We start from the raw sequence: 24,703 nt of genomic DNA on the forward strand, positions 1-24,703 counted from the left end.
TTTCTTTCACTGCCTCATTTTCACATAGGCTACTGTAGCAGAATTATAGCCTACAGCATGACAACAGAAGACATTATCAGATTATCAACGTATAGTGTGGAATATTTCAGTTTGCATGAAATGATCATCGTCATATGCATAAATCATATTCATAAGGACGTTATGCATGTCTTCATGCATATCAGGGTCCATCAGAATTTTATGAATGAATATGTGGCACGGGCCACATTTCGTCCTCACAGGGGTTATCGATTCACTGCGCGCAGCTTTGCCACAGTGACTTCTGTTTCAGTCGACATTTCAGTTCAATACGGATTAAGCGATAACATGCGCGAATGTGCTCAGAAAGCTGTTGTCTATGCGTGTTCTGTAGAGGCGCTCCCCGCGTGCGGAATGGTACGGTCCGTTTCATTCATAAAATCCAGGCGGACTATAAATAGCCGCTCGCGGAGCTGAGTGTCACTGACCAGGTTTATAAACCTGGAGAGAGCGGCTCCGACATCACGAAGCGAGGCATCTGGACCGCAAGCGCTGGAATCTAGTCAACAGTTTGTCCGTGCGCGCTGGAGAAATGTTTCTGAGCAAAGCGAAGACTGATCCGGACTCCTCGTGCTCTTTGCCTGGGGACCCCGGCTCCAGCAAACCCACCGATGCCCCGATGGACAGCAGCGCACAGGTAGAGAAGACTTATACTTTCAATGCATTCGGTGCACGTGGATTAACTGCTGATATATAATGCAAATGTTTGTTTTTGGATGCCATTGTTTTTATATGTATATTATTCTGAAAAATACAACAGATAGCCTATTAGGCCATTATCCTTAAACAGTCATAGATTTTGAATAGCACGCTATTGCAGCGCGTGTGCGCTTTTTCTGTTTATCTGATGTTGAATGTGATGTTTTGTCGCGCATCCTTTGCAATGCAGCGAAACATGGTGTATAGCCTAAATGCAGGTGTTCATTGAGAAAAAGAAATCCATTGAGGAGAGCCCACAGCAGCCCTGCGTAAGCATTGACGTCAGAGACAATGCAAAAGTTAAATATTGATCAGGAGGCTATTTTTAGACGCTCGGGCGTATTTAAAGAACGAGTCTTAAACTCGAAAGATATTAAAAAGTGACGTTTGAAAACCTGGCTATGCAGATGCACATAAATCAGTGTTGTGTTTATGTCGCTAGAATGATCACATTTCCATCTCAATTGCAGGGCTCGTTCGTTCCGACGGTCACCGCGATCTCCAGCACGCCAGACCTGCAGTGGATGGTCCAGCCGACCATAATCACGTCTGAGTCTCCGTCTCTGGGTACAGCCGAAAGCAATGAACCGGCAAAGAGCAAAGCAGCTGGGAACAAGGGCAAATGCGCTGCCAGAAAGAGCAACAGCAAGAGCGAGCAGGTAACAGTTCTGCATTTGCTGCGTGTTTGGCGCGCGCGATAATCTGTGAAGCGTGTGCCTGGGATTGATGGGGATGCAGCTCTTGCTTTGGCATGCTGCCTAGACCAGCAGCATCCTCTTTATATTCAGGTCACAGCAAGTCTGCAACAATAGACTATTTTTAGACGCATTGCAGAGAAAGACGCGTTTGGGGTGAATTGGCGATAGAAGGCAAGCGTTTTTGCAGGGGATGCATGGATTCTTCGAGATGGTAATGAGTGCAATTCATCTTGGCTTTGACTAGCTCTCTCCGGAGGAAGAGGAGAAGAAGAGGATCAGGAGAGAGAGGAATAAAATGGCTGCAGCGAAGTGTCGCAACAGACGGAGAGAACTCACCGACACCCTCCAGGCAGTGAGTGCACACATCATTCACAACATAAGGGTTTCATTTCGAAATCTCCAGTTCATCCAGAACATTCTATTTAAAAAAAAAAGTTATCCATACCATGCTAGTTTGCGCCATTGTCCAAGGCTTCTTCCGAAGTCGTGTGACAGACAGCATTGTGTGAGAACAGACTCAAATGTTAAAGGTGAAGTGTGTCGTTCCAGCGTCAGAAAACAGAAATTCAAATAATGATGGGTTCAAACATTCGCCCCAAACTCTTGATTTACTGTTGCAAACAGAGCAATCACCTACCAGTGGCTTATAATTGGGTCTAAATATTGAGATGAGATAGGAAAAGATATTGTAATAGAAAAAAGTATTTTTTCCATTCATTGACGTCAATGGCACCATATTTAACTGTAGAGTCACAGTAGAGAGCAAACCAGTGGTCTGTTCTTCACACACAATGTAGCCACTTCCGAAAGAAGGTTTTTGCACAGATGCCGCAGAAGAACCTTTCAGTGAACAGTTCCTAAAAGAACCATTTTTTAGTGTGAGAGCGGAGCATTTAATAATCTAATAAGATAATAACAAGAATAAGATCCTTTCTGTTTTTACAGAACATTTTGTGGAATGCTTTGTAAAGCTTCATGGGTGTTAAAGGTTCTCATGACAATAAAGAACCTGTGTAAGGAGAAAGAAAAAAAACGTTTGAAAAAAGGATAACATCCTGACAGAAATGTATCGGTGTCTTTTCTGTTAAGTTTATGGATTTCAGCCCTAAAACACACAATGCAATGCGTAATTCAAAATATGGGGAAAACACCTGAAAAAAAATATATAAATGGATAAAATTCCTTCATTTTGGTACATTGGGCCCCATTTTTTGGATTTTCTTAAAGTGCAAATGTTTTGTTATTTTGGAGCTTGACATTTACCATTGTTTTGAAAATGTTTAAAAGTGACATCCAGTCATTTCAATAGGAATCCACATGACTGAGAATGCAGATCTCGCATCAGGTTCAAACTGATCGTCGGTAGAAAGCTTGAGAGAGTGGCGCTTCATGCATTGCCACACTATTGGCAATAGACAATGGAGGTTTTTGCCGCAAAATTGTGCTAAAATTGCACTAATGTAAATGCCAAAAAGGTTTAGAACGACATGAATGATGTTTTTCCTTTAGATCTCTGGAGTAATTCCTCTTGATCTGCCTATGGTATAATCCTACACTGTAAAAAAAAAAATCTGTAAAATTTACCGTAAAAAAACTGTCTAAATGTTTTTGTTTACATAATATATTTGTGTGTACTGTGTATATGTATTATGTATATATAAATTCACACACATGCATTTATATATTTCAGAAAAATATGTTATGTTTTATATATTAAATATATTTATATATAATATAAATTATATGAATAAAACTGTAATATACATTTAGTCATTTAGCAGACGCTTTTATCCAAAGCAACTTATATGACTTATAAATATGCAATAAACATTAATTTAACAAAATTAGATGAAACATAGAACCCTAATAAACATAATTAGGAAACTACAAAAACTAAGAAGAGACATCCAGTTTGAAATGCAACGCAGGGAATTCTGGGAACATCAATTTATGTTTTTTTTTAACTGCAAATTATACATTCTTTTTCCACTTCTAAAAACGGTATTTTACCGTAAAATTACATGAAATGTCTATTAGAGTTTTTCACCGTATATAGTAGGGGAACTTACCATTAACCATTCAACAGGTTTTTACTGTAGCATTTTCACAGTTTTTTACCGTTGAAATCACGATCATTTTTAAAGTCTATTTTGCGTTTCTCCAGGAAACCGACAAGCTAGAAGAGGGCAAAGCCGCACTCCAGGCTGAAATCGAGAACCTCCTGAAGGAAAAGGAGAGGCTGGAGTATGTCCTCGCCACTCATAAACCTCTTTGCCAGCTGCCCGAAGAGCTGGACTGCCTGTTTCCAGAGTCTCCCCAGCCGCTCTCCACTTCCGAAGCGGCCAGCAAACTCCCCGAGGACGGCCCGCAGGACTTGGAGATCCCCATGGTACCGTCCACCGCCATTTCCGGCAACTCCAACATCCTTCTGTGCTCCAGCGCAGAGGTCAGTCTGTGCGACCTCGAGCCCTCTCTGGATGTCAAGGACGAGCTTCTCGACCGGATCTCGGCGGAAACGGCCCGCTCCGTCCCCGACATCGACCTGACCGGCTCGCTGGGCATCACGGACTGGGAAACCCTCTACAAGTCTGTGGCCAATGATCTCGAACCTTTGAGCACCCCGGTGGTGAGCACATCCACACCCACCTGCAGCAACTACCTGTCCGTATTTACCTTCGCCTGCCCAGAGCTGGACTCCCTGGCCGAGGGACTGGAGGGCTGCAAGGGTGGCGTGACCAAAGCAGAAACTAGCGTCGACATCCTCAACTCTCCCACCCTTCTTGCCTTATAAATGCAAGCGTAGATGATGTAATGTCACGACGTTGTTCTTAATATCTATTGGATATCGCGGTGTTATGATGTCCAGGTGTGTGATGTTGGTGTGAAGCCAGCTGTTCAATGGCTGCATCCATGTAATGTGTGCGGGATGGGTGTTTACTTTCTTCCAGAGACATTTGATGTAGCCCAAATACAAGAGCATGGATAATTATCTTATGAGCAGATATGAACTATGTTCTGGTTTGAAAAGCATGCACGAGACAACTATATATAGATTAGTGATGTGCGGATGAGCTAAAACGTCACCCGAATCCGCAGCTTCAAATAAATGATCCACCCGCCAACCGCTCGCACCTGCATTTTTGTCTGATTTAGATAACCGCACCCGAAATTTTGCCATTAATTGTAATAATGCAGTGTGATTAGTTTGTGCTCCACACAGAGATCTGATCTGATTATCATCAGTCTGTCTGGAATGACATGAAGAAACAGAACAAACTGAAAGAGTTATCGCATACCTCAGTGTCATCATTCGACTGTGTTTTCACATTGTTCTTAAATGTTTAGAGTTTTCCATGAAAACATCCAGTGCTATATTGATGGAGATGTATTTTATAATAATTTATTTTTCTACATTTTAAATTTGACTTCTTTGTCAAATGAAAAGAACGAAATGAGCATTGATTGCTGAATAAATATTCACGATATACAGTCATGCACTGGTGTTCTTGTGTCCTTTGTTTCGAAATAAACTGTGGATAGAAAGTAGAGCTTAACAATTGGCATGTATTTTCACTCTGCTAAACCAGTCATCCTTACACCAGGATGTTGAGTTGCAGACTATGGGGTTTACATTAATTCAGTGTTCTAACAAATAAAGACAAAAGCAATTATCAGTCGTTTTTTAAATGAAATTTTGTAACAGCCATCCATCTCAGATCTTCAGTGATATTTAGGGTTTGAGAAAACAGGTTACAGACACTAGAGAAAACTGGCTTCCAAAGAAAATCCCTCCCTCCTACTGTTAGACTGAAAGAGAAGTCTGAAAACCCCTCTGTAAAAATGAGTACTGTCATAAGATATGTGATCATAAGATGTGTACATGGACTCATGATAAACATTCAAATTTAGATGAGTTGCATGTTATAGGATATCATAAGTCAATTTAAATGAGTAAAGGAGCTCAAAATTGTAAGGATTTTTATCCTTTCAGACTGTGAACTATTGGACTGTAATGTGCAATGTTTTGTAGAACTGAAGCTACAACAACCAAGTAAACACATTTTCAGCTCAAAAGGGTACACAGCTTTTGTATTCTGTACACTAATAACACCTACAACTGCTTTCCAGTGTACAAAAACAAGCAGATGTTGACTGATATGTTGACTGATGCCTGCAAAAAAATATTTCAATCATACAAATTATAATATAGGTATGCTGCGATGCAAAAACACAACACACAACAAATTGTCATGTTACTAAAACATGTTATATAACACAATGTAACAAAAATTTGTTTCACTTAAATGTTGTATGGTTCTGTAATTCTGTGGTACTAATTATTATCGCACTATTTATTTTCATGTAGCATCAATATTTTGGTAAATATTTAGGTCAGGTACATTTTTAGAACTTCTATCATTAATCATGAAACACTGGCTTTGTCACACTTCTCGGGAGGCAAGGAGCGAGGAACGAGGAAACACGGAGATAACTTCAATTCACAGTCTTTAATGATCACACGGGGAACGTAGGAGACATCCGAGGACCATCTTCGGACGACAACGCTCTGCACTGGGCGTTCAGGCTTGCGTCATAGAAAGAGCAGAGCGCGTCGTCCGGATAGCTGGTGATGTTCGCGACCAACAGGAACAGTTTGGTATGGTCCTCGAGAGCTTTGTCTCCCTGCTCCAGCAGGAGAAGGAGGAATTCGGGGCGAGTGAAGGGATCCATGGGGACACAATGGAAAGAAAAACACTGGGAGCAAAATGGAGGGTACAAACGGAGGTAACTGTTTAGGTCGGTTCTTCTATCACACTTCTCGGGAGGCAAGGAGCGAGGAACGAGGAGACACATAGATTGACGTTCAGAACCGACAAACACTGACTGAAAGGACTAGGGCTTTTAAACAGGATAATTGGGGGAAGAACTAGACACACCTGGAATCAAATTAACACAATCAACGGGAGACAGAAACTGGGTCACAGGGAGCAAAAACACACACAGACAGGTCCATGAAAACACAACACAAAGAGTCCAGGGGCGTGACAGGTTTAGTACAGATATGGTTTTTAAAGATATTTTGCTTTTGGAAGGATGGGAACTTTCTAGAAGTTTCTGTAACATTCTGGAATATACTGTCACGTTCAAGTGCTTTCTGGAACAATGTTAAACTGTTGTTGTGTATTATGCATGTATGCCATTTTTATGCATGAGTAATAACAGATTAGCTTGTATAAGCTGTCAAAATATTTTTTTTAGTTTTCATGAGCACTGTTAATGACACACAAATAGTAATATGAATTTCATATTCAGCATGTCAAACTTCATAAAAAAAACGTACTTAAAAAAATTACAGCGAAAAAAAACTTGTATTAAAAAAAAAACAATTTCATGGTGTATTAAATTCTTGGTCTGCAGATTTTTTCCTGAGCTTTTTTCTGGTTATAGGAGAATGTGTTATTCATAATACTAAATAATTGTATCTTTATTTAGAAATACTGCACTATACTGTATATTATTTTAAAAGAGAAAAATAAAATTGCAATATATTTTATCACGTCTGGCAACTTGACAAACAGGTTTACAATATTACTGGGGGAAATATGCAAGTTAAATTTACATTTAATGATCTATAAGCATTTCACAGATTTCTTGTGATTATATAAAACTATTGTCAGAGCACCACAGCGAACAAATGAACCGGTTCTGTGCATTTATATATCACATGTTCAGTTATTCAGTAACTAATGGAGACAAGACAAAGATCAGACCTTTAAGATTTCTTATCCATCACATCTAGTGGATAACATGAGTCTCACATCATTTGTCAGATGAAATGTCTGATAGTTTAGAATTTACTGTCAGCACCCTGAGCATCAGACGTTCATGAAACTAAGCATGCTTCCTTCTGCATATTCTCCATACGTACTAAGTTTTGAGAGATTTGGATTTTGTGCACAGAAGATTTCATTCAGATTTGACATCATTAGCTACTGAACTATGATTGGCTGGCTATTTTTTTTACACCGCCAAGTCATATAGGAGATGTTATATTGGACGTCCACCAAAGAAGATGCAATCCAATTTCCAACTAACCCGATCATAAGGTTACTGCATTATTAAGGATTTTCTGTTGTAGGCGCAATATTGGCATTACTTGCCATGCATCCTCAGAATGTCCTGTGGTCTGTATGTATCACGTTTTGTTAAGTTTGGGCATTGCATTAGGAAGAAAATCAGCAATGCCGGAAATTAATGAATTAATTTGCTTACATCTTCACAACATTTGGACAAATCAAAATCCTTTAGATTACTTCTTGCCAGCACCATCCCTGACTTTGGTGAAGCTCGAAAGCGAGAGGTTACAGTAAGCAGTGAAAAATAAAAACATATATACATTTTCCCCCTTCACATCTGTTACAATATTTACCACTGCAGTTTAAACAAACTATGCATTTCACATATTTTAAAAGGGCATCTTGCTTTATTAATCTTCATTAGAAATGTCTTAAATAAGCAATGTGCATCCAATGTGTGTCAGTGTCCTACTCACTCAAAATGTGGTATGTACCATCTTGAGATACTCCTGACAAAGACAAGAGTCATTTAATAATTTAACAGACATGGGCCATTGGGCCGATATGTTTGGGCTGCAGCCCATAATAACTAAATGTCCCTTTTCTTGTAAACACAGTGTCCAAATATCACAAATGGTACACATGGACATTCTTAGAAAACAGCCAAAATATAATGTACATCTGATTGTTAGAGGGGATTGCAGCTATTTCTAAATCACTGTTTATATCCGTGTGATTGACCGAGGAAGGCTGTGATACTAATATTGTCAGAGCCACAGGATAAGACCTTTTCTCATTAGCGTAATTTTCTAGATCTCATAATTTGGCATCAGTGCATGACAATAAAGACAATAAAGAATGCAAAGGAATTAATTTATACAACAATGGTGCACTTACAGTATCTCCTGAGTTTAATGCATGTGGTAGTTTGCAAAGAAATCTGTGATCTCCAACATGCTTATATAGATCATTAAACAGTACCTTAATTTTATATCCTAACTTAGTAACTGGTTTAAATGTTGTATTTATAATTTTGTGTGAGTGTGTTTGATTATCACATAGATCTACTCATGTGTGTTTAGGTTTATAGCAGGCATTTAACAACAGTAACAACTACAAATGTCATGGCGTGTGTGATAAATCTTCACTCGACTGCCGATGTTGAGAAGCACTCAACAGAGTGCGAGTGACTCTTCACACTTCACGTTATACATGTACATCCAACAAAGCATCAAAAAGTACCACGGTACCATTAGGATAGGAACCAGAGTACCATGTAAATGTCATGGTACAAGCATTCTAACATCATGCTGCTGGTACTAAACAAAATCTTCCTTCATGACATGATTGCAGCTTCTGAAAAAACCCTAAAAATCAAACATTTCATCCTTGGGTTTTTGGTCTGCTCCTCTGGAAGCTTCCTCACTTCTCGTTCTTCATGGTGCAGTTAAGCAAATTGAGATATCCTTAAAGATGTCTGACCTCTGCTGATTTCCAGCTCAAGAGCTGGAGGACGGAGAAGTGAGGAAATGAGAAAGCAGTGGTTTGAGTATTGAGAAGCACACTGTGTGTCAGGTTTTGTTAAGTCGACACTGCATTGAGCAGAGGTTATCTTATCAAAATGGGCAACGCTTTAATAAATCAAAATTATTTTGATAACTTTTTGTCATGATGGTCTTGGGCTGAAGTTTCATGCCAATCAAACCAATGGCTAAAGTTTTTAAAAAAGCAAGTAAACAATAATCTAATAGACAGACATTTATAGCCTATATATTTAATCAACTATCTGTTTTTGCGTATAGCATCAGTTTATGGAGATCAACTATGGATTAAATATATATAAATGCCCACAAATGTTAGATTTGGTCTGTGCAATTTCAGATCCATAAAAATGTTTCAGTGTTATTCAGTGATTTTGTATTCACCGCCATTACTTTGCCCCACTTATGACCATAAATATGGCAGATGAGTGAAAAAAAGCCACGTGACTGAAGATAAATTGATTGCCCACTACTATGTTTTTGGACATCATATACCAAGGTAGTGCCATGGTATTTTATGAAGTACTTTAGAGAAACCAATGTAAGCTCTATGATATGGTATAGGGCGTCGCTAGACTCATTTTACAATGAAATACCGCTGTACCCCAGTAATTAGGCTCCTGATAAATGCTTGTCTGATGGTGGAGAGATTACCATATACTGAACTGAGAAAATAGTTTCCCTGATGATAGAATTTCAGAGCGTTTTCTATCAGCTGTTTAGCCTGTTATATAAACGGGTTCATTCAGACAGTTCACTCACGCACTGAATCGTTTGCGGCGGTTTCTCAAACTTTAACGGGATCCTTTATAAGTCTGAAAGTGAAAGGAACACTGGATGAGCAAACAAGGTAAACAGTGTTGGGGGTAACGCATTACAAGTAATGCAAGTTATGTAATCAGATTACTTTTTAAAAGTAACTAGTAAAGTAACGCATTACTTTTTCATTTAGAAGGAAACATCTGAGTTACTCTTTCAAATTACTCAAGTTACTTTGTTTCCCATGTCTTGATTGGCAGCTCTCATGTTGCCATGTTGAGAGAAGTCGGGAGTAAGCACAAAAACAGATTTAGGCTACGTTTACACGACAACGATGTAGTCAAAAACGGAAAAGTTTTTCCCTTGCGTTTTTAAAAAGTTTCACGTATATAAAAAGTTTTGTTGATATTGGGAGTGTATACAAACAATACTTATGTCATTTTTCAGTCAATATTAAATTAATGAAAGAACTACGAGTTTCTCTTTGTAGTGCATTTTTTTAGGATTGATAACTTGAAAAGTAAAGTAAACTTGAAAGTAACTTGAAAGTAAAGTAATTAGTAATCTGGTTACTTTTTAAATGCAGTAATCAGTAATGTAATCAAATTACAATTTTAAAGACATAATTAGTAATTTGTAGTGGATTACTTTTTTTGAGTAACTTACCCAACACTGCTCAAAATGAATAAAAACAGTCAAACTCAGAATATTATACAAACCTGCAAAAATAAAATGTGTTAAATAAGACAAATATCCTTTATGTACTTAATCCCATTTTGTTAATCAATTTCTTTGCTACTGACCTTCAATTATCCAATTCAACCGTACTAAGCAAAAATGCCACATTTCTGTTTCATTTTAGTTATTGCTGAATAGTGTTGAATTGTCTTCTCCTGCATCATATTCTTCATGCAATTTGTTTAGCCTACTGTACAGACGTGAATTTACATTTCCTTCAGCCTGAGGCGTATTCATTTCACGTTTGTTGTTGTGAAAGGGCTTTTACTTTTGTAAAATAACTTTTTTACATTAAAAACAAATAAGCAAGCCCTGTCCAGATTTAAAAAGTAACCCACAAGTAACGTAACACATTACTTTCCATAAAAAGTAACTAAGCAACGTAATAAAATTACTTTTTGACGGAGTAACGCAATATTGCGTTGCATTACTTTTAAAAGTAACTTTCCCCGACCACATTAGCAAATCTGTCAACGATAAGCAACTCTTTATTGCGCATGCATCTGCAGGTAAATAGGCTACAATTTATATCAATGCAATATGCATGCATCCATAATAACAAAATAAGGGGAGAGTTTTTGAAGCGGTACCGATGAACGAACGCTCCTGGCACACAGCACAGTACTGTTGAGGGAACTTCAGCTTGGCAGCCGAGAGCATGTAAAGCGCTGACGGTGAACGGCATGTTTGTTTTCTGGTTTCTAAGGGGTGGAGCGAGCCTGCTCCTCGCTTCTCCACTTCTCCATGTGTGTTTTCCCTGCAGTTCATTTCTCATCCTCCCTGCTGACGTCTGACTTCCGCATTCCTCGCTCTTCCCGATCAGGGATCAGCGCTCCAGACCCGAGCTGATGCAACGATCCCCGCTCTTCAAGATCTACTCGCGACCTCCGGCTGCCGTCACAAAGGGATTCCACTCGCTCGCCTCGAGACCAAAGTCAGGTAAGAGCGCAACTTTGGCAACTTTTGCACGGCTTCGAGTCCGGCCGCTGCGTTTCTCCATGGCCGCGTCTCAAAGCGCGGAGAGCCGCCTAGGCAGAGCGCGTTTTTGCGCATCTCCGGCGCGCAGCAGCATTTTCGGGCATCGTGAGAGGCTTCGCGCCTGAGAAGCGCTAAAATGCTGTGTGTGTAGGGCACTCGCTAGGTTTTGAGACACGGCCCGAGTGTGTGCATGCACAAAATGGTTCATTGCAAAATAAGTAAAGTGGGTATTTCATATTTCAACAACAGCAGTGTGTTCTATTGCTGCATCTGCATACCGCAAGTGCAACTTAAATATCTCTTTATTTCCAGATTTGAACGCATTTCACTCGGCCGTGTCCATCTCTAGTTGTAGCCTACATAGGGAATGTTCACTTCCTAATATAGCGCGTTAATGATGATGATGATGGGACAGAAAGACTCAACACCGCTGTAAGCTGAAGATCATGTTACATAAGAGAAACTTCCGCTTTGAGATCATTGAGTCACTGCAGGGCGTGGTGCATATGCACATTCATATTTTGAGTATCTTTATATTATTGTTTCACATTATTTGTCCGCTGTCACCGTGCATGCAAAGGCTCGTGAGATGCTTGTGTGGTAATGGCGCGTGAGTAGGCTACTAACTGTGCACACGAACTTTTTCAAATTCAAATATATCCAATATAAGAGGTTCAAATATACAGCAAGTAACAAAAGTGCGAGACCACTAATGAAATGCTTTAGTTTGCTGGGAAAAATAAAATAAAAATGGACAATAATAATAATAAAAACACAGTTTGAGTGAAATGTTACATTTGAATTTGAGAATGTGTCAGTTCAGTATTTATTGTGTGTATCTTTTGCTTTAATGTTTTAAAACAAAAGATGCAGCACCAGAACTGACATGAACAAAACGAGATGATCATGTTCTCCAGCATTTAGTTTGAGATGATCCGAAAAGCATCTCGAACCTTAAGGAAAGCAAGATTTCAAACAGACTTCAAATAGTTCATATGATCAGCTTTGTGTATATTTTAATATCTGTGGTCTCTATTTGCATTTGATATCAATTAAAGGGCCTGGGGTGATGCTTTCTCCTTGAGTGCACTGAGCATTTCCAGTGCCGTTGGATATCTGTCATCTGAATGTGATATTGGTGTCTCTGCCTCAATCTATTTACAACATGATCTAAAACTTCAGTTAAAGTTAAATGAACTGCGGTGCTCTTTGTAGATAAACAATGCGCAGCAAGCATTTTCAGTTGTTCAGAAAAGGGTTTCAGTTCCACTCACAAAGAAGTGGGCGATAAAATCTGGAAGCAATGTGTGAAACTGCTTCTCATTGCATAACAGTGCTATTATAACTGCATGCATAATGCAACGAAATGACAAGGACCTTTACGGCGCTGACGAATGTAGGAATATTGCTTATGACACACAGCTGTATGCAGTGATCTGATCAACAGTAACTCCACACAGATACATGTCACTGTGAACAGACTGGACTTCAGAGTGCACAACACAAACTCTCACTCATCAGCAGAGGCTTTTGGGATTTCAGAACCGGTTTTGGGGAGACATTTTCAGAATCTGCGATTAAATGTGTTAAATAGAGCTAAAAGCATACAGAAAGGTTGCATTCAAATTCATTAGTTTTAGTCTTGTTAAAATTGGAGAATACTTCATTTTGGCCAAATCCAATTGTAAATCTTTGACTGATGTTCTTGAGCACTGTACTGTAGAAACTGGTAGCATTACTGTTTGTCCATCGCTTCTGCTTGTGTTATTCTCATTTGGTGTAGTGTAGTGGAGAGCGTGTCGTGTTATAACAGAAGCATCCTGCAGTGCAACACGCCATGCTTAATTAAACTAATGTATACTAAATTAATTTAAGCAACAGAATCAAGCATCTAAAATGTTTTTTTTTTAAATGTGGTTATATTTAAGTGTTTTCAGATTTGTTTAAAGCACATACATATTTCATATTTAAGAACACACCATATCATATATATTTAAACATATTTAAAAAACAATTTAAACTTCATTTGATGATGCTAAAAGGTTTGCTTAGTGTCCGTTTTGAAGCTCTGATGTAGAATGAAATTGCAGTCACTTTAATAATTAGAAAGAGTGGAAAAATGACTCAGATTTTATGTCTCAGAAAAGCTTCCATTGTGCTTTACCTTGTAGGACTTCATGAATGACTGATTTGATGCTGTACAGAGGCAGAAGTAGCACTACACACATTATGCACTTGAGAGATTCGACTTTCAATCGATTCCAGTAAGAAGTTAGTATGTTGTTATGCTAACAATATGATACTCCGGTAAGCATGTAAATGCACAGCACACACAGATACAGGCTTTAAATTACACTGGACCATTTTAGCAACACTTGTTACAACTACTGAACCTCGTATTAAACTCCTATTAACTCTTTTATGTATAGTTTCAAAAGCTGAACATAATTTCTCTCTTTCTCCGGGTGTGTTGTGCTGAATTTAACACATGAACATAGATTGATTATTGTATTCATTTTGCTTGTTGTCCATATTATATTTGGACAACAGCATGATCAAATCACATCTGTGGCTTACGCCGTATTCCTCCCTGGACCTTTGCAGAACTGCTGTCCACAATAATGGGGCGAGCGATCAATTAGAGCGACACATTATCTGTGATAATGGAGCAAAGTATTAATATAAGATGAGTTAACGGTGGCAGCGGAGAGAGCGCTCTCAGGCTCTGGATCACGGCGCTCTATAGGACTTTCCAGTGCAAATCTAAACAAAGAGAACAGTGTTGTATTCTGTTTATTTTTCCAAATCCTTCATGCTGTCATTCCCTCAATACATACTTGTCTTGACTGGTTCGTATGAACTTTTATTTGGGAGTGTGCTAAAAGTTTCAGAGATGGTGAATTTTACGGTGGAAATCGTTTTTCCATTGGGGCTTTTAGTGAGATGGCTTGTGTTGATGGTGTGTGTGTGTGTGTGTGTGTGTGTGTGTATAGACAGAAAGGCAGCACACCTCATACACCTTCTGAAAGCCCAACAGGCTCATGAAACATGCTTGATCACATGATCCTGATTAATATATGGCAGAAATAAAGACTGAAGGAGGGTTTGAGTTAGTTGTTCAGTTTGTATGGAATATAAGCTGACTACATACTGAATACTGCACAGTGTGCACTCTGTACAGATGACTATATTTTAATTGCTGCAGCATGCTGCAAACAGTATATGGTACGATGATGTCTCATATTTGGCGGTTTGATCATTGGCAAGTACAAATATAGCTCCGAAACTCTTTCCAAATTAGTGAACTAGATTTTTTGAAGAAGATGCAAGTGAGGCTTATGAAAAACTGCTGTGCGGTTGGGTTTTTTGAGTGTTTTTAAAACTATTTCTATGAGGCTGCTAGGGTTTTCTGGGATGTGTGTCTGTCTGATATTTTGTAATAATGCACATTATTATTATTGTTATTATTATAATGAAACCAAAACTAAAATATTAATTTAGCTGAAAAAAGAAAACTAGAGTTTATTTAATAATCAATTATTTAATAATTTTTTTAATCATCAAAAAATTAGAAAAAGTTCTATATAATATATAGGACTACGTTTATATATATCAATGAAGAGTTTATTAGCAAAAACAGATAACTCCGTTTTTTTTAATTTTCAAAAATCATATATACGTATATATATACACAGGTGCATCTCAGTAAATTAGAATGTCGTGGAAAAGTTCATTTATTTCAGTAATTCAACTCAAATTGTGACACGTTTTAGTTTAAACATAGCCCTATACATTAAATAATGAAGATAACAGGTAAATTAAACACAACGAATATGTAATTGTCACACTCTCGTGTGTAAGAAGACAAGCGCACGACGAAGATGAAGAAATATAATGTATTTATGTATTTATTATTATCCACACGAAGACAAATAAAGAAAAGCAGGAACTGGAAGGAACTATAACAGAAATGGACTAAACTAAAAGTTCATAATATAGTGCCTCTCTGATTATTATTTTTTCTAGCTAATGATTTTGCAGTCATTGAATGTCTTTCCTGAGGTAAATGTAACATTACATGACATTGTTTAATTACAAGTTGGTTTACTGGCGTTTTTCTGCGGTTGAAACACTGATTGATTGATCGATTACATGAGACATGATTCATTTCAGTAAGTTGTTCTGTTTCTTTAAACTCCTTCTGAACTGAGGCACTACAGCGATTGTTACGCCACAGTAAAGAGTGTCGAAACCACATTTATTGTTTGTATTTCATCGTAAGATTGCCAGCATTTGAGAGTATGTTTTATAACAAACGTAACAAAGCACAAAGCTTGTTGTGGATTATTGGATGACAGGTGCGCTACAGATAATGTTTAGTCACATTAACTGAAAACAGCACAAAAGTAAATCCAGCAATAGCATCCACACATCTGACATGCTCACCTGTTATAGTTTATCTACGTGGTGGGAACAAAATACACACTGACGGTGTCAAAACAAGCCATTGATTAAGTGCTGCACCGTTTCAACTGAAACTAAAAAAATACATTTCCAGCCGTATATTATTGGTTGCTGTAATTTGGTGCATCATAAGCTCTCTAGATTTGACTCGGTCCTTTCTTGAATGGAACAGTTTCACTCATTTTATCATCCGCCTGGCAGAAGTTAAAAGTAAAGCACACTACACCTCAACAAGCTGCATCATTGAAGAAATGATGCATGACGAGCGACGTGCCCGTGTTAGTAGTCTACTTGGGGTTAGGGATTTGTTTAAATGACTAACTCTCGGTATGAGCAATGATAGCTTGCCTTAGCAAAGACTAATTAAACTTCCTCTGAGTCAGAAGTGTTGTGTGTGTCTTGCAGCGGTTCACATATGGCAGTGATTTCTTGTGTCATCGTGAGGCCGTTTCTTCAAGAAGAGCTTTCGTGTAGTTGGCAGTGTTGGGAAGTAACTGTTACATGTAACTAAATTACTTCATTTACTGAGAATAAATGTGTCGTTAAATTACAGTTACTTCTGAAAATGTTAACGATTACAAAAGGGGTTACATCTGAATATTTTCACACAAATACAGATTTGATTGATTTCTTTCATAAATTGCAGTGACTGCTCTAATATAAGAGACACCAATGTTTCAGGAGTTTAGGACACAGATGATTATTCGATAACTGTTTTATTTCCTATTTGGGTTTATGTATATACTTTTTTTTTTTTTTTTAAGATTAACTGTTTTTTTCCAAGCGATTGTTAGATGCCAGTGTTTCCCGTCATAGCTATGCAAAGATTTGATTTCAAAAGCAATATCATAGCTACTAAACTATTTCTTGTTATGGTTTTAAAATCTGCATTTAACCTCAGAATGATCTCAACATAAGAAGGCTGTGCTTTAAAATTAAATTATTATCATCTTAATTCAAGTGGTGAAGGATTGTGAAAGTCTGAGAGTAATCAGTGTTGAGCGCTACTGTAAGGTTAAACCTGCCTGCTTTAAATGTTTGAAAGTGAATTGAAAACATAAAAATTTAGAAAAGTAATCAAAAAGTAATCGAATGTAATCAGTTACATTACTTTGATAAAGTAATTGAAATAGTTACACTGCTTGTTACATTTTAGATAACTAAAACTTGTAACTGGTAACAGTTACAGGTTAAACTGGTAACTTGTAATCTGTAACCTATTACATTTCCAAAGTAACCTTCCCAACACTGGTAGTTGGTCGCTCTGTAGTTCATCGAGCAGGCTGTGAGAATGCTCTCTCAAAGCTACAGAATGCACACTGCATCTGAAAGGTTTTGATTTGAGGAGGACTGATGTAGGCCGATGACATTGTCCTGTTCCTCTGCGGCCACATTCCTCTCGGCTGACAGTGCACAGATTTGGACGGAGGAAACATTGGTAGCGGGCAGATCTTGGCTGACGCGCTCAGTACTTCTCTCCACGGCTTAAAGGAGAATGTGTCTGGGTCTAGTTTTGTGCCTCTCATAAAAAAGGGGAAAAGAGCAGCTTCTCTTGCCAAGGGACTGTAAGTGGATATCTTACTGTATGGGCAGTGCATGGGCACAATGGACATGTGTGTTATATACAGCATTACTGTTGGTTAATTTAAAAAATATATATGTTTTTGGTTATTTCTTTATTATTGTCGGATAAAGTCTGCATAATGGATTCCAGTGACAGATGCGTATTTGAAGTCGTTAAATGCATTTAGAGACTTTGTATCACTTTTGGATTCCTTTTGAAGGTGATGCGTGTATTCCAGCTAAATTTCACTGTAAGGAAGTCTTCTGGTAGTTTGGCTTTCTGAAGAGTGTAATACTTGCTGACAACAAAGTGTATCAATGAACAATAAGCGCTGTCTCTCAGGAATTAGATTGCAAATTATCTTGACGGGGGTTTTTACAGGATTCCATTGCCACAGTAACTAGCGCCGCACAGCTTGGTAATCTTAGTAATAGACACAACTAATCCAAATAAAATGTACTTACACAAATGTGGCCAATTTTTTAATGAAATGACCCAGTGTGCTGTGTGTGATGATTTCAGGACACATATTTGACAAGTAATGTGGAGATGCTGGTAATGTTTATCATTCATTTGCGTAGGATATAGAGTTTGACCTATATATATTTTTGATGTATGTTTGACACAATATATTTCTGTATGTAATTATTCAGGATTTAAACAGGAGTTAAATCAGAAATTATTAAAAGGGAGATTATTAGCAGAAATACAATATGATCCTCTAATACTATATAGATAAAATTCATAAATCTGTATTCCAAATAAACGAGTTTGTAAACAAACTTATTCTGATCATTCTTGTCCATCAGCTGATCTGATGTTTGCTGCTGTGAGATGAACATAACTCATTGGCTCTATGACAGATTGCTCTTGTTCTCCTATTGTATGTTGCTTTGGATAAAAGTGTCAGCTAAATACATAAATGTAAATGTAATGTACATTCAAACTTGTTTGAATGACCTGATTCAAATCTCTGATTAATTTGCATCATCATTCAGAAATGCAGTGGCCTATTTGTTATATTCAAATATGTTAGTATGCTGATAAATATTAGAGGTCAACCGATAGTGGATTTTACCGATACTGATAGCTAGGTTGGACTACACTGGCCGATACCGATTAATTAACCGATACTGGATACTAAAAATTAGGGATGTAACGATTAACCGCGAGCCGGTTGAAAATCGATTCAAATACGTGACGATTCAAATCGGTTGAGATGCTAAACCAATCGTGATTCAGTTAGGTGTAGGAGTTTATATGAATGCATGTCTGAGGGGAACTTACTGTCTTTAGAAAAGTTTAGATGGTATTTTTTCTTTTCATCTTGCCTCTGTATAATGCATATTAAAGTTCGTAAATCGTGAATCGAATCGAATCGCGAGTTGAGTGAATCATACATCCCTACTAAAAATAGTGCTTTACTATAAAAAAAAAAAAACTGTACTGAACTATGCTTGATGTATTGATCATTAAAGTTAGGTCATAGTTTAACTAATGTTAAAAAAAAAAAAAAAAGCTTAAAAAAAAACAAAAAAAACTGTAATTTAAAAATGCATTAGTAATAGTAAATGTTAAAATTAACACACTCTAACTAGAAATAATAGCTACTTATATAGCTTCCATTAATCTTAAAACACCGGACGCGTCGCGTTCAGTTCAAGCGGCGGTTTAAAACAGTTGATTTAATCACCAAACGGGCAAAAGTTTACTTCAAGAATGAACAAAGCCGCATAGATGAGTTTGAAGTTCGGTGTTAAAAACAAAAAACAGAGCAAACGGAAAGAAAAAGCACAATCTAAATTATAGCTCTCTATATGAAGCATACTTTATTAGAGCCACAGAAAGACAAACATTTCACTGAAAAATGCCCAATGTAAAATTTTACAGCCTAGGGTGCAATCGGTCGACCTCTAGTAAATATTGCTGTTTAACGTATTGTGATATAGCTTATATGAATGTCATTCTTCCTTTTGTCAATTTAGTGAAAACAGTGCAGAAAACTAGCCATGTAATGGGCCACAGCGGCTGTTTGGCTGAAATGCTGGTCCCTTTGATTAAAAAGACATAACAATTTTAAGCTATTTCAGAGCAAATGCAAATGCAAAAATGATATATAGAGAATATAATCTAAAATATATTTAGTAGTAGTACAGTAATCAAACTCTAACTTCAGTCAGAATTTTTCTTTAATAATTCTGAATTATAATTTAAATGTAATTATAAAATGGAGAGTTCCGGTCCTTGATTCTGATTGGCTGAGCCACGTTCGAAGCTGTTGTAAATTACTCTACAAACACACACCTTTGTTTACGTTTGTGTGTTGCTCGGCAACCACTTTGTTGGAACCACAACTGTTTCTGAGGAACTACATTGTTTGGTGGAAGAATACTGTTTTTATTAATATCATTACACTTTATTTGCTCTGTTTTATTTTGTGAAACCTTACTACGTATATGGAATAACCGTTTTATTTATAAAAGCAATACGCCCCGTGAAGCTGTGGTTTACAGTGAATTTATAACAGCTAAGGGGCATTGTTAGCTTCTTGGGGCTTATTGCTTTAATAATTTACATTTCAAAAGACAAGTTCTCTCATGATGCTTCGACTCTTTTCTGCAGCTGTGGTCACAGGCGTTTGTGACATGATGCCGGGACAGATACCGGACCCCTCGGTGACCGCCGGCTCACTGCCCAGTCTGGGCCCTCTAGCAGGCATTTCTGCCACCACACTGACTGAACACCTGAAATACGCCGACCTCTGCAACCTTGGGGCCATGCTGTCCCCTTTACATCTACTGGGGAAGCTGGGCAAGCGGACGCTCCCTATTAAAGCCGAGGTGAGCACCTTTCATCCTTTAGCTTGAGGAAGAAATTTAGGGGCATCTTTAGGAAAAAGCGCTGTTGTATTGAACTAGTGCACATCAGTATGTGAGGCCTGTTTCGTATATGCAGCATCTAAATGATTCATCTGCAGGAAACCCAAACCCGATAGCAGAGCTGTAAACTGATTTAATCATCTGGATTTAGTCAGGTTTATTAAATGTGCATTATTGTTCAGTCCATTATTTGATATTGCTTTCCAAACGTCTGCAGTACATGCACTGTAAAAAATGATTTTTCAAAGTTATTAGAGTGCATTTGACAAGAAAACACTACTTCAGTGTTTCTGCTTCAAAATGTCATGTTTAAGTGGTGCTTGCCGTTTCTTTGTGATTATTGTGAAGTTAACTAGAAATCTCTGAATGAAGTTAGGAAGTAAATCTTGCATCATGTTTTTAGTATGCACATCTGGCACAATACTGTGCATTCTTACCAAACTACAGTGACTCCATCTAGTGGATAGAAAGTGACTGTTCAAACTAAAGACTGAATTAAAAAGCTGTGAATCTAAGTAAAGCACAAATGAAACATTAAAGCAAAATATAGTGTTTAGTTGGCCCAACCATATCAAGCTATTTTTACACAGTGACAGAAGAAGAAAAAAACTCCATAGTGGCCTTATTAATGATTTATAGACTTGACAGGAGATGAGATATAAAATCACAGGAAAACCTTGTTTTATAGATAAATAAAATACTTGAAATGCATGAAATACTTCAGCACCAGAACAAGCAGTACAAATGTTTTTGTACTGTTTAGCCAATAATTTAAAGATGCAGTTACATCTCAAAATTAATTTAAATTATAATTACATATTTTATATTGAATTATTTATTTTTAAGTTATGTTCCCTGCCTTTTCATTTACTTGTATTTTGACTGAGAATAGCAACAGATTCTTGTTTGAGGGAACAGTTAATAAAACAGTGGAGGACGAGCATTCATGCTGACTGAACAGCTGTTACTGTTATAGGAATAATAGTTCACCCAAAATTAAAAGTTAGCTAAAAAATGGGCTCACCCTCAAGGCGTAAATTTTCATCAGATTTGGAGAAATGTAGCATTGCATCAGTGTCTCAGCAATGGATGCTCTGCAGTGAATGGGTGCCGTCAGAATGAGAGTCCAAACAGCTGATAAAAACATCACAATAATCCACAAGTAATCCACACCACTCCAGTCCATCAGTTAACATCTGGAGAAGACAAAGGAAAGAAATCTTTGAAATTGCTTTTGCTAAAATAATCTGAAAATCTGGATAAAGTCCATAATCCATAATAACGCTTCCTGCAGTGAAAAAGTCATCTGGTCTGAATCAGGAGAGAAATCTGCACAGATCAAGCACCGTTTACAGTCGAGCAATGGTTTGAAGTTAAAAACGTCTTAATGCTGGATTAGTTTCAGTTTCTGTCTCCTCCAGATGTTAACTGCTGGACTGGAGTGGTGTGGATTACTTGTGGATTATTGTGATGTTTTTATCAGCTGTTTGGACTCTCATTCTGACGGCACCCATTCACTGCAGAGCATCCATTGCTGAGACACTGATGCAATGCTGCATTTCTCCAAATCTGATGAAGAAACAAACTCACCCTGATCTTGGATGGCCTGAGTAAATTTTCAGCAAATTTACATTTTTAAGTGAACTATTCCTTTAATGCAGACTGATTGAATGTTATTTAACAAAGAAGTTTGTATTAAACCCCATGACTTGCATTATTATTACTCACTTCCAATGAAGGCTAAAATGCTGGGTTTATGTGATCAGCAAGTTAAGAGAGCACTGATTCATACAGACTAATTATTGGCTGATTAACACACTGAGTGCATTACATTTATGACTGGCTATATTTTCTACCATTTTCAAAACATTTGAATATTTTAATACACGTCCTACAGATTTCATTCAGCAAATGCCTATTGATATTTCAGTTAATTCTTGCATTTCACAATCTGATGGCAAACAGGAAGCTTTTTCTCTCTTGAAATTAACAGGTTTCAAGATCTGTCCGTTTTTCTTTGATTTATGTAACATATATAAATAAAGTGCAACCAGAAATGAATTATCATCATGGAACAAAATGCAATGTCACTTTGTGGTCAAAAAGTATTTAAGCTGTAAATAATGATCAGACTACTTAAACTTGTTTATAAGTTTACCAGCAGAGACAAATGTGCTGTTCTTGGCTCCAAAAGTTTTACTCTTATTGACTTATTATTTATTTTTATATTGAATGCAACTTCCTTGAATTTAAAGGTGAATTGAATGTTATAACCTGGTTTCCTAAATAAATGAAGTACTTTATTGGCACATAGGAAATGTAGTGTATAAAAACCTATAGAAAGCCTTAATTGTCTTATTTTGCTGTTGCCACTCGTACAGAAAGATGAAGAGGAAGACCGGAGGAAAAGAAGGCGAGAGAAAAACAAAGTGGCGGCAGCAAGATGTCGAAACAAAAAGAAAGAAAGAACAGAGTATCTACAAAGGGTAAGTCGTCTGTAAAAGCCTCAGTCAGTGTTGGGGAAAATTACTTTTAAAAGTAATGCATTACAATATTGCGTTACTTCATAAAAAAAAAAAAAAAGTAACTAACTGCGTTACTTTGTTTCTTTTTGTGGAAAGTAATGCATTATGTTACTTTTGCATTACTCTTTGTCACCTGAGATAGACTTGCTTGTTTATTTTCAATAACAAAAATCCCAAAAGTAATATGTCTCTGCCTCTGCACTTACTCCCGATCTCTCTCAACACGGGACAGATGTCAGCGAATAAATGGGAAAACAAAGTAACTGGCGTTACGGATTTTAAAAAGTCATATAAAAAAGATATTTTCTTGTACATTTAAAAGTAATGCATTACAATATTGCGTTACTCCATAAAATAGTTACTAATTGCATTACTTTTTATTGAACTCACACCTGGGCGCCAATATTTGAATGCATTACTTTACTAGTAACTTAAATAAGTAATCTGATTACGTAACTTGCGTTACCCCCAACACTGGCCTCAGTTCTGTATCAACAGATAGCACGAGTGTATTAATGTGCCTTCAACTCTTCACTGAAGGAATCTGAGCGTCTAGAGATGATGAACTCGGAGCTGAAAGCACAGATCGAGGAGCTAAAGCACGAACGACAGCAGCTCATACTGATGCTCAATCGCCATCGGCCCACCTGCATCGTGAGTACAGACAGCATCAAGACGCCTGAGAAAGAGGCCAACCCTCTGCTGGAGCAGGTGGAGGCCAAATGAGAAGGAACCACGCATTTCCATGTTACTGTTTACAGGTCAGCTCGTCTCCAGCTAGCTGAAGCACTTGGTTTGAAGCACTTGGACATTTTAGGGAAGAGAGAATGGCGTCTCTGACCTGCGAGGTTGGAGTTTAGAGACTAAACAAAGCAAAAAGAAAAACACACGGATGGCCTGTGTGTTGGCAGTTGCGAAACTTTTGTGGGATAGTTTTTTTGGTCATAAAGTGCCTTATTTGTATTAGTCCATTTAGGTGTTTGGAAAGAGTTGTCTATAGGTTGTTCTGAATGGATGAAAACACGCATGTTGTGGCGTTGCCATGTTAACTGGATGATTCTTCACGGACTGTCTCAGTGTTTATTCACCATTTGCTGCCTTCAGTTGCGTTATTTTGTTTTTTTTTCTGACGCAGGCGTCATGTATGCACATATGTATGAACTGTTTACATCTTGCCAATTTATTATAGTTATCTAGTATATAAATATATATATATGATTTTTATATTTCCTGTACATGGACTTATCACTAGATGTGATACATTTTATGCAACAATTTCATAACCTCTATTTCTGTGACTTAATCAATTTGTTGTATAGCTGTGAAAACTGCAGTTATTAAACGAGTGATTTCCAAATGTTATTTTGCAATGCTCAGAATTTTTGGAGTTGGTCAACCTGTAGCCATTTACTGTAAAAATTATTTCAAGCTCACTTTCATTTTCATTTCCCTTTTTTTCTTGACTTAGGCAGAGTGAATATATCAAATAAAGCAACGCAATCAGAAAAGGCAGCTAAAGATAGAATTAAAGGCTGTTTTGTTTACAAAAAAGCATTAGCCCCATCAGCACATTCCATTAAACAGTTTTCCTACTAAATCATATCATACCTGATATTATTTATAAATATAATTTACATTAGTAGTCACTGTTTAGAAAACAGACGTATATTATGCTACATCATGCATGCATGTTTATAAAATGTGCACACGTCATAATTTTTCATATTTTGAACACATACTTG

The 24,703-nt window shown here is 37.4% G+C and overlaps 3 protein-coding genes across 3 annotated transcripts; all 3 read left to right on the forward strand.

The window, feature by feature from the left end:
- The first annotated feature begins 473 nt into the window (after positions 1–473).
- LOC107702237 (proto-oncogene c-Fos-like) lies at positions 474–1,453 on the forward strand. The gene is made up of 2 exons (XM_016504484.1): positions 474–676; positions 1,209–1,453. The coding sequence occupies exons 1-2, from the start codon at positions 572–574 to the stop codon at positions 1,437–1,439; spliced, it is 336 nt and encodes a 111-aa protein (XP_016359970.1). The 5' UTR covers positions 474–571; the 3' UTR covers positions 1,440–1,453.
- Positions 1,454–1,720: 267 nt separating this feature from the next.
- LOC107702235 (proto-oncogene c-Fos-like) lies at positions 1,721–4,470 on the forward strand. Its single transcript, XM_016504482.1, has 2 exons — positions 1,721–1,788; positions 3,601–4,470. Exons 1-2 carry the CDS (start codon positions 1,732–1,734, stop codon positions 4,225–4,227), a joined length of 684 nt encoding a protein of 227 aa, XP_016359968.1. The 5' UTR covers positions 1,721–1,731; the 3' UTR covers positions 4,228–4,470.
- A 6,572-nt stretch (positions 4,471–11,042) lies between these two features.
- On the forward strand, positions 11,043–24,251 carry LOC107702236 (jun dimerization protein 2-like). Its single transcript, XM_016504483.1, has 5 exons — positions 11,043–11,060; positions 11,375–11,490; positions 20,180–20,397; positions 22,818–22,922; positions 23,502–24,251. Exons 2-5 carry the CDS (start codon positions 11,400–11,402, stop codon positions 23,685–23,687), a joined length of 600 nt encoding a protein of 199 aa, XP_016359969.1. The 5' UTR covers positions 11,043–11,060; positions 11,375–11,399; the 3' UTR covers positions 23,688–24,251.
- The last annotated feature ends 452 nt before the right edge of the window (positions 24,252–24,703 follow it).

Source organism: Sinocyclocheilus anshuiensis, unplaced genomic scaffold, assembly GCF_001515605.1.
Source record: "Sinocyclocheilus anshuiensis isolate Anshui unplaced genomic scaffold, SAMN03320099.WGS_v1.1 scaffold598, whole genome shotgun sequence".
Classification (NCBI taxonomy): Eukaryota; Metazoa; Chordata; class Actinopteri; order Cypriniformes; family Cyprinidae; genus Sinocyclocheilus; species Sinocyclocheilus anshuiensis.

What these genes read in the sequence shown, in the direction of transcription:
- LOC107702237 (XM_016504484.1), top strand. Translation starts at nt 572, where the DNA reads ATGTTTCTGAGCAAAGCGAAGACTGATCCGGACTCCTCGTGCTCTTTG. An exon ending in CGATGGACAGCAGCGCACAG is followed by an intron (nt 677 to 1,208) that starts GTAGAGAAGACT and finishes TCTCAATTGCAG; the next exon opens with GGCTCGTTCGTTCCGACGGT.
- LOC107702235 (XM_016504482.1), top strand. Translation starts at nt 1,732, where the DNA reads ATGGCTGCAGCGAAGTGTCGCAACAGACGGAGAGAACTCACCGACACC. An exon ending in TCACCGACACCCTCCAGGCA is followed by an intron (nt 1,789 to 3,600) that starts GTGAGTGCACAC and finishes GCGTTTCTCCAG; the next exon opens with GAAACCGACAAGCTAGAAGA.
- LOC107702236 (XM_016504483.1), top strand. Translation starts at nt 11,400, where the DNA reads ATGCAACGATCCCCGCTCTTCAAGATCTACTCGCGACCTCCGGCTGCC. An exon ending in CGCCTCGAGACCAAAGTCAG is followed by an intron (nt 11,491 to 20,179) that starts GTAAGAGCGCAA and finishes TCTTTTCTGCAG; the next exon opens with CTGTGGTCACAGGCGTTTGT. An exon ending in CGCTCCCTATTAAAGCCGAG is followed by an intron (nt 20,398 to 22,817) that starts GTGAGCACCTTT and finishes CCACTCGTACAG; the next exon opens with AAAGATGAAGAGGAAGACCG.